The sequence below is a fragment of the Orbicella faveolata genome, unplaced genomic scaffold (genome assembly GCF_042242905.1).
Source record: "Orbicella faveolata isolate gen_17 unplaced genomic scaffold, um_ofav_v1 contig_2, whole genome shotgun sequence".
In the NCBI taxonomy this organism is placed as follows: Eukaryota; Metazoa; Cnidaria; class Anthozoa; order Scleractinia; family Merulinidae; genus Orbicella; species Orbicella faveolata.
In genome coordinates, this window is record NW_028301547.1 from 8,328,959 (window position 1) to 8,342,500 (window position 13,542).

A 13,542-nucleotide genomic window follows, 5' to 3' on the forward strand; every position below is an offset into this window, starting at 1 on the left:
CACCAATTTATCTCCTATTTATCATGAAAATTTGTTGTGACATTTCCTTGTACTTCGAAGTTTTAATTTCCGTGGCAACTACATTCTGAGAGACACGTTTTTCAAATTTGAACTTTCTTCTTTCTTTTTTTCTACTCACAAAATATGATTTTTAAGACTTCAAACGTTGCCTTCAATTGATTTTAATTAGTTTTGAGTCACTTGACGAATTAGAAACCAAACAAGAAACGTAATTCCGCCTACATAGAGTGGTTTTCAATTGAGTGTCGAAAGTAATTAGATGATTACTTTGGTTTTGGTTTTGGTTTTACTTCGGTTTGAAATTGGCTGAGTAGTCTAATTGGTAAGTAATTGGTTTGGTTTTGGTTTTACGACACTCAATTGAAAACCGCTCTATCCTAACTTAGAATTTAATAGGTTCACCGCCATAATCATTGCATGTTCCTTACCTCGAAGAAAATATTTTCTCTCAACACTAACAAAATACGAAGAAACCAAGGAACAATTAGAGATTGTTTGCATGCAGTTTTAGTCATTGATGACATTGCTTAGTCGTCGATAGATTCTAGTGAAGACTCAAATCATACTAAGATATTATGACCCCGTTGTTTTCTACTTGGACTCTGAAGTTATCGGTTTTTTCTTTAAATTGATACCCCGATTAGTTTTTCCTAAAGGAAACGTTTTTTCATACTCTTAAAAAGAACGGGTCCTCTATGTTCAGCTTTCCGGCGAAACCCTGTCACGAGGAAAAAAAAGATGACTTTGATCGACACAAGATTTGATTGCTAGATGCTTGAATTAAGATTGTCGCTAAAGTCATCCGCTAACTACTCAATTACAGCAGCTATAGAGCTGGAAGGACCTGTAGTTCATCTACAGATACACCCTTTCCCACACACGCGTTTAAATGATCAAACAGGCAGTCGGGCCACGAAAGGCTTATCAGTTTTATTTAAGTTTTGTAAATTAAAAGAATACAATGATAAGATATAAGATAAATTTAGTTCCTAAAACATCCCAGACTAAGTAAAAACTTTATCAAACCAAGCGCAGTTCCTCTGCTACGTGTAGTAAAAAAGTGCAATGCTATCATCAGCAAAACTACGGAAATGATTAAGTTTACAAAATACAAACCCACTACCAGTTTTCAATTTTATAAACAAATTACTGACTACGTTCTTGATTTAGCTACTTTAGGTACTAGTTGAGCAACTTCAAAAGCCTTGTACCACAATAACCTTACTGCGCCTTTCAAGAACATGCTTCACTTCTCTTGTCTGAAAACACGAAAAATACTTGGAAAACTAAAAAGACTGTAGCTCCTGGCGAAATAAACTTGCAAAGTAAACGCGATCTGATTTGCCACGTAGCGAAAGTGAAAGCTGCAACGTCAGCGCATTCCATGGCTGACTTAATACCTTTTTTAGCGTTTTTATTATTTCCCTTCGAATCCAACGCTTCGATAAATCTAAAAGAAAATATATTTTACACACAAATAAAGAAAACAATATCCGTAACATTGTCCTTGTATTAATGTTTCAACTTTTGGCGAATAAATATCGCAGGTTGCGTGATTCAAAATTTGGCCGAGAGGAAGTTTGGGTCTGGTCACCGACAAAAAACAGAAACAAAAACAAACAAACCAAAAAAAAGAAGAAGATCTGTTAGATCTTTTAACCGCGCTTTTAAAATTTAACTGTTTTCTTAGCACTACAGTCGCAACGCAGTGCACATTCCAAAGCAATCCTTGATGATTCATTGATTACTGTAGACACCAAATCACTTGATCAACACAAACTGTATTATTGCACCATCAGTCGTAGCCGTTGTGAAATCTCCGATGACGTAATAGTCTTAATCTGGAACTTTCATCGAGATATGTATGGGCATGAAGATACGAACACAATTAACTTCAGCCTTCTTTCTTAAGTCACGATTAAATTTAATCGTTTTTTTTTTTTCTCCCTTGAGTAAAGGGCTAGCAAAGAAGTCACGCGAGTCACATAACTCAAGAATGGCGTTATCCACGGCTATCTTTAGTACGGTGGTTATTTCCCTTCCCTTTTGTGTTCAATACAAACAGAATTACCGTCAATGATTTGAGATTGCTATGTCTGAGAAAAACAATTTACTAGCTTTATTATGGTGAAAGCTGCGCTGGTAATCTATATCATTGTGATTCGGTAATTGATATCAGTAGAGTATGTCTGTCTAAAGACAGGGCTTTGAATCACTCTTGTCACAAAATTATTCTTCATTTATTCTGATAATGGAATTTATTACCGTCAGTATCTATCATACTGATAATGGAAGTTACAAGATATTTGATTCTTATGCAAGAGGCGAATGTGTACAAGCCATCCCTCAGGTTCATGGGCACTGTTGGAAGTACCATCCATTGAGAGCTTAGTACAGTATTTCCAGACTAATATAAACACTAACTTATGAACACAGAGGACTGCAGATTAGAAAAAAAAAATAACTGCATTGAACAGTGAGAGAAGAATACAATTGCTCTCGTAAATAGTGCTGTGTTGTAGGGCTTTATCCAGTGTGTTACCCAACAGTAAATTCTTATGTGTAATTACTAGTAGTAATCAAAGATCATGAGTACGTTCGACACCGTCACTTTCATATATATACTTTAAATGACTTAACTAGCTGACTTTTAGCCTCTGTCCATTGCTAAAATCAACATTTTTCATGAACAACCGAGGTTGCACACAGTACACAGACAGATATAGTGTCAAAGTCCATGCCAGTGAGGAGGTCCCCAGTATAGACTACGATGGCCGATTTGTTGTTCAAAACGTTGCGTGATGGCGCCAGTTTCCGTAGACTCGCAAAAATTTCATGTTTTGACGTAAACTCACAGGCGGCGCAAGTTCTCAATGTTATCCTTTTCTTTTCCTTTTTATGCGAACGTTCAGGCTAACGTGACATATGGCATGTACTATTACATAACGACCGAATTTGACCACGCGAAACATGACTCTCGCCTTTCAGCATATGGAGGTGTTGTGTTACAACGGTTTGAATTTATAGAGGTTTGTATGGGAATGCAACGGCTTTGCTTGAAAAGCCAATTATTCTTATATTTTGTGAATAAAATCGACTTACCCTGTTGCTGTGTTGTGTTCTTTGTTGTTTGCCAGCTCCTCAGGCCGATCTAACGCGATTTCGGTGAGTTATCGTTCTGTGGGTTTCCACTTGGTCCTTACAGTTCCGTCTTGAAAAAAGAGGCGGAGACATCAAAACAAATCACAAATCTCCGGAAAACCTTTTAGAGAACATACTGCGATCGTGTAATCGAATAGCTAACAGAACAAAGCAAGAACTTCAATAGGTATAAAGTCAAAACATCCTGCCCAAAACCACATGAACTCGATTGGGTTAAAAGCTGACAGTGAGGCCTCTCCTTATTCACAGTGTCTAGAACATGGTGATTTTGTAGTATGCTCAAGCTCGGTAAATCAATAAGAGAACCCAAATCGCTTCACATTTCCAAAGAAAAATGGAATAGTCTCAAAACGTTTGATTACGCCCCTCCGTCCAAACGCTGTCAATATTTCAGACTACCGTGCATTTAGTTCCCGAGGAGAGAAAATGAACCCCACAGATGAAAGCAAACAACATATTTCGGCATATAGTCATTAGTGTGAAAATGCAACAGAATGACATCCTCCCAGACTATATCAAGTTTTGCTGTACTTTAAGGGACAACATCGAAGGAGCTGTAGACATATCTTCCAATAAAACAGGCCCAAACAAACCTTCCAAACCGACAATTTACTTTTCTTTTAACCAGAGCTGTTGGACACTCTGGAATCTAGGGTAAAAGCCAACTGAGAACTCGATGAACCTAACGACTTTAATTATGGTCCAAAGGGATTCCTCGATTGCAAAATAAAAGGGCCGTACAAAACGTAAGCAAACGTTTGGTCTATTTCTTACTTAAAAGACCTCAGCGAAAGAAATTAAAATTGAAAAACTAAAACTTTTTAAATAGTAGTTAAAAAGGTGCTGCCACGCAGACATTCTTTAGTTGTTAAAAAAAAATAATAATAATAAATCGTCAATGATCGGCAATACTGAATGTACTACACAAAATAAATGTAATCACATTGGAAAATCCTGACCTGATCTGCTTTGTAGCTTCGTGTTCATATGTATTAACGACGCAGGTTGGAGTTGTAGACTGAAGCAAAAAGACTTACGAATGAAGACGATTTACCTGCCTGATTCAAGCTACAATGGTTGACTCAGTTTGTCAGACGGAATAACTGTTAATTAAATTTTGGTTAAGTAATCAATGCCAGTTTGTTTAATTGCGCCTGACGACATTGAATTGCCTCGCAATTGCTTCAAAATAGACAGCTTTAATGGATAACGACCCCGGGAGCTATTTACTTAGCATATTGCTCATTCTTGTACTGACTATATCAATGTTCTTTCCAACAGTTACTTTGTTGATCTACATATATGCAGCGGGGAAGAAACTAAAACATTTTCAATAATTTTATCTGAGTAACCTTAAGGAATCAAAGCATCAGACGTAATGTGTCTCGTTTTAAAAATAGTGTTTATTTTAGGTATCTTGTTTCTGTTGTTATAACCCCAAACCAATGTTGCGGTCAGATTAGCGCTAGAGATTACAAACTAGCGTGCTTGCTTTTGACGTCACTGTAGCACGTATTGGAATGTGAGAATTCATCTTGGGGTCAAACTGCAAATTCGCTGCTTGCTTGTTAGAAAGTGTTGACATACGACTGTCAGTTTTCGCGCCAGTTTGTAGTGAGTCGCGATGGATGTACATTTGGCTTCGTTGCTTATTTTTTTCTTGCTGTACCGATTGCGTTGCATAAGAAGAAACACTGCTATAAGACGAAGAAGGAGAAGGTTGTTTTTATTCCTTCAACGTGGTTTATTGACACATTCCCTGCCAACAGCGACATCAACCACATTAACGCTTTTAAACGTTGCACCTATGCACTTGCAAAGCATGCAAACTGAACGGCCTTGGACACTTCGTCGTCCACGCTTTGGCTGGTTCGAGTTGATGCTTGAAGACGAGAGCCAGTCCCGCTATTGGAAGGAACACTTCAGGATGCGTAAGGACACGTTTCTTCGGTTAGTTAACCTTGTTTCTCCGGAAATTTCAAGGAGAAACACGAGGTTACGAAAAGCCATTCCTCCAGCTAAGCGAGTGGCAATTGCTTTGTGGAGGTTGGCTGGAGGTGGAAGCTTTCGCGAAGTTGCTACACACTTTGATGTGGGAAAGTCATCATGTGTCACAATCACAAAAGAATTTTGCCGCGCGCTGAACAGATTTTCAAGGCGTTTTATCAAATTGCCAGTCAACCACCATGACACGACAAGAGCCATTGCACTGTTTCAAGACGAATGTAAAATTCCCCAAGCAGTTGGAGCAATTGATGGGACTCACATCGAAATAGTGGCCCCAAAGAATCCTTTCGATTATTTTGATCGACAACACCGCTATAGCGTAATAATGCAAGCTGTTGTTGGAGAGAATGTAATGTTCTTGGACACCGCAATTGGTTATCCAGGTAGTATGCACGATGCTCGAGTCCTACGGAATTCCGAGCTGTACAGGAAAGTAGTGAATGGAAATATTCTGAGGGAACCCGTGGTAAATATAAACGGAAACGATATTCGACCTCTGCTGCTCGGGGATGGGGCATACCCTCTCCTTCCAGGGCTGTTAAAGCCTTATCCTAACAATATCGTTTTAAACCCGACTCAACGACGATTCAACAAAGTGCTCTCCTCAGCAAGAGTCACTGTTGAACGGGCTTTTGGTGTTCTCATAGGAAGATGGAGAATTTTGCTAAAGAGAATGGATAACAGGTTTATCAATATACCGGAAGTAATCCTCACATGCTGCATTCTACACAATTTTTGTCAAGAAGCAGGAGAAGAATTTGACGACCCTGAGATTTTGAGAAGAGTCGTTACCATTGAGAGAGAATATTTGCAGTCCAGACGTCTACATCACGCTGTACGGAATCCGGGAGCTCAAGCCGTTCGTCAAGCAATAGAAAATAACTTATAATGACTTCACAACTTGTAGGTTATCCTAGAAACACAACTGTTTATTGTTTTGTTTTGTTACATAGGCATATGCACGTTTAAAGCTTTTTTAATTTTAATGAAAAGTGAACAGTTCATGAATTGAATAAAAAAATAAGGAGATTTATAACATACATCTCACAATACATTGATATAATGGAATTGTATTTTATCTATTACCAATGTAACGAAACTGTCACGCAATTAGTGTAAACAGCAAAAGCCATGTCCCCATCCTTTTCTAGCACTCGTTATATTCCATGTTTTTTAGTTTCATGATCAAGTAAGTTTTCACTTATTTTTTCAAAAGTTCTGCCATGCGAAGGAAAAATTCCTGATCCCTTCTTCTGCTCTCTTCATCGATTTTCCTCTGCTCGATTTCCATCTTGAGCATAAGCTCGTCTGCTCTTGTTTGTGATCGCTCAATCGCTTCCACTTGAGCGTTCTGCATTTCGAGTATTTTTGAAGACAATTCAATGAAAGCATTTTGATTGCTTTCTTTGCTTTTTCTCGCTTTCTTTTGAGCAGGCTCGTCGGCCTTGGCCTTCTTTCTTTTGTTTTTTCCTTCCTTTGGCGCGGAATCTGCGTTGCCATCGGAGTCGCTTGAATCAGGATGCGAAGATTTGCTTGATGAAGGCGAATTACTTGTAGTGGACTCGCTGCATGACTGAAGCACCCCGGGCATTTTCACAACTGGTCTTGAGCCCAAAACCTCTTCAAAGGCATCAAAGAATGGACTGGTTTTTGCTGCACGTCCGGTCTGCGAATTGTTGGTCTTCGCATCTTTGTAAGCCTGCTTCAAGTTTCGTAGTTTGTCTTTACATTGCTTCATTGTTTTAAAAGGGCCTGCCTTGTTGACCGCTTAAACAATCTTCTGCCAGGCCTCCAAACTTCTACTACTTTCCACTTCTTCCACCCTTTCCTTCCATTCCTCGACAAGTACCGAAGTCTGAGCGTCAAACCACTTGGTTTGGCTTGCTTTCGCGCCATTTTCGTCGCTTTGACTACTTGACTCTGTTTCAGGTCTACACTTTTCTGATGAGGAGGAAAACATCTCTTCAGCGCCGTCTGCATCCCGTATAGGTCTTGGAAAATGTGCAGTGTAAAAAGGCTGAAAAGGGGCAGCTGAAGGAAAAGTGGCTGCTGAACGCTCGATAGCCGAGCCCGGGAATTGTGAAACAGCGCCATAGTTGTTCCTCTCGGTTGCATGGCCCGTCTGCCGAAAAGGTCTAACATTGCCTTGAAGTGGAAATTGTACTGGATAGCCATGGTCATAAGTTGAATCAAGGAAGGGATTCGGTGAAGTGTGATCCCGAGACATGCTTTTTCTACGAATTTTTGCCGCCTGTTTGCAATACGGGAAACTCTGATGCTCTGAATAGAATTGACAAAGGTCACCAATGAAGCAATCAAAAGTGCTGCTTCCCCATTGGACAAATCGCGTAAGAAAAACATATCTTATTTATTTAGCACAGCTCAAGAGCAGTACACACCGCTCTTGAGTTGAGCTTCGGATCCTTTGTACTTTTAGTTACTCTGGGGTTAGATTTCAAACAAGCACATGGTCATACTCTTGATCGGTCACACCGAATATCGTGCTTGGAATTTGCTATGTAAACAAAAATGACATGTCAAGCAAGGTTCTAGCGCGAATCTGACCGCAGCATAAGAGGCCTCAATAAGGTAGCCTACGTCAAAGGCAGTTTACACTGAAGGTATAAAACATAACCTGAAGGGCTCGTTTTACCAGCGCGAAACATCAGCCGACATACGCAGGCGCAGTCACGTCTTTATAATTAGTGACTCTTATTAGAACAATTTTCGAACGAAATAGTACCAGACCAAAATCCCACATAAGTGCGCATCCCATACAAATGCTCGCACGATCATTTGTTCATTTTGGAAGCCATCCAAATTAATTCTAATTGGTATTGGATAGTGTCCAAATTAACATATAATTTGGAAAGTTTACGCGCAACATAATTAATAACAAATGATTTGACTCATGCCACTCTAGTTTGAAGTAATTTAATGAAAAGTTCCTTTGAAAGGCAAATTGGGCTCTTCCTACGGCATCGATTGATGTTGGCTTTCCTGTTTTTTTTATGTTTTTTTGTTTTTTGTTTTTTTTTAATCCAAGTTGAACAGGATTACACATAGAAATTGCGTTACTTAACAGCACCTTTCAGATTTCTGCGTATGTTGCTTATCCTTATGGTTATGTGCTTGTGAAAACAAGCCTTAAACACGAAGGAAACATCAGACAAGGTAAAAACTCACGTCCATTATAAGTGACAACCGCTTGAACGGAACCTCCCTGCGAAGTTCGATTTTATCTATCTTGTTTCAATGTGATGAGAGACTACCCTCCCATAGCCACCACTCACTTTTGGCTCTCGTTAGTGTAAAGTGTTGTTTATGTAATGATTGTAAAATAATCGCATGTATGATAAACAGTAAACAACTGCAGCAACTAAACGGTATTTCGGAAATATTTATAACAAATTGAACCCAAATATGGTAATTTTGGCAAGAATATGAAGAAGTTAGAATTTTCACGGCTAAAAATCTTTATCCTTTTTCCTCCGGGCTTCTCCTATTAACGTATCAATTGAGTGCTGTATTGACTGAGCTCGTTTACTGGCCAACAATAATTTTACTCTCACACAAACGTTTGGAGAAATATGGCTGAGGGAAAGCCCAAAGCCGCTTTTATTGGAATAATCAATTTATAATTCATATAAAATTTACAATCTGTTAGAAATCTTTTGGCCCAGTAAAGGTGAGGACAACCAAAACGCCATGCCATATGGCTTACATCCTGCATAAACATAAACAAGGTGGACAGGATCAGGGGAGGAGTTGGGAGTTCAAATAAGTGTCTTCCCTCGATGGAAAATCTGAGGGAATGCACAACCACGCTCGATAGCGAGGTTACTAAGCAAGCAGTTTGCCTAGAGGGGTTGCAATGTATTGTCCCTATCCTCCACCCCTAACCTGTGTCACGCAATACTACGTGACTGTAACAAGCAATAAGACTAGAGGGAAAAAACATAAAAATTCTATTCGCAGGCAAATATTTTATTTTTTTCTTTTCGCTATTTACAGAAATTGGGTCTTTAAATACATTTATTTTCGGATAAAATCCTAAATGTATGCATCTAGTTTTGTTAAAACTTAACTATATGTGCAGTGAAGGTATAATCAAAGTCATATAATGGGTGCACATGCACAAGATTGTAATGCTAAATTAAAACAATTCAAGCACACTATTTTGGGGCAAAATCGCTAAAAACGTATTACAATTTCCTGCCCCGTCAACACCTAACTCAACCTCATTCCCAAGGATTTTCCCAATCTCTAAGGGAAAAGCACTCGGAGTGAGGTCGCATTAAACCATACGTACCCTGCCCAGTGGCACGTCTGTCTATATGCCAAATATCAGAATACATCACGGCAACACTTCAACTAAAAAAAACTGTTTTGCAATAAGCTACGGCCCGTGTTGATCGAAATCATATTCTTTATATACTGGTTTTTAATGAAGCTTAAAAAAAAAAAAAACCACCATAACAATTCGAACTCCTTACATTTTAAACTGGATAGGGGGCTTATAATCATATTTTGATTACAGGGGTAGATCAAGCGGGGGGAGGGGGGGGGGGGTACAAGCTGGAGGGCTTATAACCGGCAGTTTACCGTAGGCACGAGTTACTGTTAACGAATATCAAGGCTATCAAGCATTCGGCCTGTTTAATTTCAATTTCGGCATGTGCTGATAACGTTCCCTTTCTAAAGGGTTTTTTTTTTGTAGGTTAGCTGAGTTATAAATCTGCGTATCATTAAAAACCAAAAAGAAAAGTGAGAAATTAACTACTGGCGCCATGCAGCCTGCCAGTGTCTTAAAATAAAATTGGACGAAGAGATCTTAAATTGACGCTTTTAGTATCTCCTAAATTACGTTCGAGTCACCGCTGTAGATTAGAAGTGAAAATAAGGAGAATAAATAAAAATAAAAAACTGCTAAAAATCTGATGGTGATTACATCCTTGGAACAATTTCTAACCCGTATTCAGACCGTTTATTTTTCTTTTGTTTTCGGAGAGATTCTAATTGTGACATTTCAGAAATACATTTGCCGTAACAGCTCTAAATACACTTTAGCCCTACTGGGAAAATTGTCCATTGCAGGTGTTTCATAATCAAAATCTGCACATCGCACACAGTGTTTTGCTGCCTGGGAATATTCGCCGAGTAATACTGGTTTCCGCTTCTCAGACTGAAGAACATGTACCGAATAGCTTTCAACCAGATTGTATTGCTCTTTGGATTTTTCATTTCCCATTTATGGTTCGAATTTTCCAACGCAGGGGATTGCGTTAAGAGAGAGGATGTATATGCCAGTGAGTAATACAAAGTAAAATTTCTCCTATATAATATAAAGACAAATTCCGGCTCTCGTCTTTTTCAGATTCAAACCAAGGATATATACAAACCCTTCAGTTTCATGTTCTATTTTCATGTTTTGAATCTTACATTTTGAATATAACATTGAGTCTTAGCACTCTGTGACAAAAACAAAAGGCGCAGAATGAAGTTTTAATTGAGAGAAAAGAAGCTTTCATCTAGAACTAAACATGGCAGCAGGTGGGGAAAATTCAAAGCCCACTAGCTAGTCAGCGTGCGGTACATGACGTTTTGATATAAATAACGTTTTAAGAATTTAAAGGTGTTCGATCATGGGCGCTCTCTGATTGATCGAGCGATCGTTGCCAATTAACAAATCCTCATGAATACAAAAACCAGTCATCAGGTCAAACTAAATTTCATCTTCTGAGACAGCATATTTCGTTCATTGAATTTTCTTCAGCATTTCTTATCCCTTTTTCTTTTGTTTTTTCAGTTTTAACTTTCTCAGGAAAAAATGGAATTCAAGGAAACGGTTTCAAGATGACTGAGCTAATGATATGACCAACAAATATTCGATCATTTCGTAGAGCTAGCTGAGGGCTATCTAAACTGTTTAAAAGAACATCGAAAGCGTTACCTGTGCAGGCTTTTCTCTGTGCTTTCGGCCATCTGTTTGTTTGATTGGGTTGTGTTTGGGCGTTCGTTCGCTTTGCGCTCGTTTGACTGTTCATTTCTCGGCCTTTCATTCAGATCTTATTGCTTTGGCTGGGTCAATTTAAAACTTAGCGAGTGCCGAAGCTCCTATGTGCTAACTTCGAAACAGGCAATCCCACAGCGATAAGGGTTTTCTCTCTCTTTTTTAATAGAATATAAACAAAAATACAATTGGCAGTCCTTTTTATATTTAAACGAGAACAATGCTTCCCGCCTTCAGAAAAAGCAATTCAAGTCTTCTGGAACAATATAATAGGTTTATTTCCATTGAGCCTAGACAAGTTTACCACAGAAAACGTCTTGACTTAGGATTAATTGCAGCCGCCGACATCTAAGATATGACAAGGGGATGAGTTAACATTGAATAAGGAATGACTCATAGTGTGGATCTCGCCAGTCGATCATGTCCTTGTGTCCGGTCGTTTTAGTGCTCATCCTGGCAGAGTACACATTCACAATGTCGAGTCCCAGCCGAGTTTTAGCTTTACTCCCGCGCGCCCTATTGAAGACCAATATCTAGGAAATTTGGTAAACCATCGAGCCAAAAGAAAAATGATTTTCAGGTGATTCAGTCCGTACGACATACGTGCGCCAGTGCGTACTTACGCATGTCCGCCAGATGCGCAGATCTACAAGCTTTCAAGGTCTTGTTTTCCGTTTGTTACGAAGAAACTACCTCTGTTGGTCTTAAATGGAATGGAATACATTCAGCAATATTTAAGAGGCACCGAAGAAGAAAGGCAATGGGTAGATATTCATTAAAACTTTGCCACTGAAGAATGCCGGAATTTTTTTATTTTATTTTCTTCAATGGCAGCAATTTAGACAGTGATCAATACACTTTTAACTGTGGTTTGAACACAGATTTCGATTTAGTGCAGCTTTTAATGCTTCGGTTATTGGATTCGATATTTTTAAAGGCGAACTCGCAAAAAAAAGCCAATCAAATTCATCTCGTTCTCAAGTCTGCCAGTATTAAAAGTTTAATCGAATGAAATTATTTCTCTTCGTCCTCAAAACAGAATTCAAAATCCCTCCAACGAGCGTTGATATCACCAATAACATCTTGTCTCTCTGTCTTTATAATATCAGTTTCTGGTAAAAGACTCGTTATTAATGTATGTACTTTAAGGTAATGCTGACACCAAATCGTTATTTCAGCTCCCAAAGCTCCATCAATTGCAATTTAAATTTTGGAATTTCAGAATGCTGACGTCTACCTATTGGTTACGACCTCACAATTGCTTGTACTGGATCAAAATGAGAAGAGGGTGACGCAGTCCCGTTCTCGGAACAACCCTTTCGAGTGCAGTTGTTTTTTGGAAGCGCAAAGGTTAAAGAATGCGGGGGTAGCTATTCCGACAGAGAAGATACAAAATCCTGCAAGCTTGGTATTGAGAAGGCCTCGAGCAAGAATTCTGGCCAGTATGGTTGCATTGTGACCAATTTTATGAAGTGTAGCGCAGCGGCACGTACTTTAAATTTAGAAAGTGAGATCTCTTTATACATGCAACTAGAATAACCGTTATTTGAGCTGAGCGCGTGTTACATTTTATGGCTGCACAGCTGGAAATTGTAGGGCCCGAATGTCTCAGACTTTGTGTTGCCGGCATTAGAAAGAAAGAAAAAAATCGTGGCCACATATTTGGCTCGGCTATTCAGTCCAATACGCACCTCGCTCGAGTTCCGTTCAATAACATATATTTATCACCTCGCTTATGAAGGTTCTTTACCTGTAGAAGCAAGTGAACATTACGAAATATTATATGTTTGAACTTTTTAAAAAATATATACTAGCACGGAATAGAGAAGAGACATTATCTTCGTATAACCAGTGCAGCGCTTTACCTTAACTAGCTATCAAGTCAAGCGTAGTCTGTTGTTATAACACCAAACAAAGAGGCCTCAGTAAGGTAGCCTACGTCAAAGGCAGTTCACACTGCTGGTATACATAACGAGCCAGACGTTCTTAGCAACCAAAAAACAGACCTGGGATCCCCTGGAGATGTAGAACTTTTAGTCCTACATCTCCACGGGATATCCATTGGCTTACAACATTCCAGTGTAATCATATCCCTGTCGGTGATCGTTTATGTTCCACAAAACGCGTCAAGTTTTGCACGAATGTGTCATAATCCTAAAGTGTGAAATTATATTTACTGTAAGACAATTCCATCGTGTCAGAAAGATACAAAACATTTTACTAGTTGGCGATTCGGGAAATCGCGCGACTGACGTGAAGAATTAAAAGAAAAAATAACGTTGAAACAATGTGTTTTCTAGGTTGGGGCGCAAACGCCAGTTTAAAACTTAGACTTTTTG

The 13,542-nt window shown here is 39.0% G+C and overlaps 2 protein-coding genes and 1 long non-coding RNA gene across 3 annotated transcripts; 1 reads left to right on the forward strand and 2 right to left on the reverse strand.

Annotated features, from left to right (window-relative positions):
- Positions 1 to 930: 930 nt before the first annotated feature.
- Positions 931 to 4,560, reverse strand: LOC149111819 (uncharacterized). Its single transcript, XR_016207514.1, has 2 exons — positions 4,143 to 4,560; positions 931 to 3,232 (listed from the first exon to the last, which is right to left on the reverse strand). It is a non-coding gene; the product is annotated as an uncharacterized LOC149111819 (long non-coding RNA).
- Positions 4,561 to 4,990: 430 nt separating this feature from the next.
- On the forward strand, positions 4,991 to 6,079 carry LOC149111820 (uncharacterized). The gene has a single exon (XM_089288868.1). The coding sequence runs from the start codon at positions 4,991 to 4,993 to the stop codon at positions 6,077 to 6,079; it is 1,089 nt and encodes a 362-aa protein (XP_089144994.1).
- A 305-nt stretch (positions 6,080 to 6,384) lies between these two features.
- On the reverse strand, positions 6,385 to 7,746 carry LOC149111821 (uncharacterized). Its single transcript, XM_089290473.1, has one exon. The coding sequence runs from the start codon at positions 6,926 to 6,928 to the stop codon at positions 6,392 to 6,394; it is 537 nt and encodes a 178-aa protein (XP_089146599.1). The 5' UTR covers positions 6,929 to 7,746; the 3' UTR covers positions 6,385 to 6,391.
- Positions 7,747 to 13,542: the final 5,796 nt, after the last annotated feature.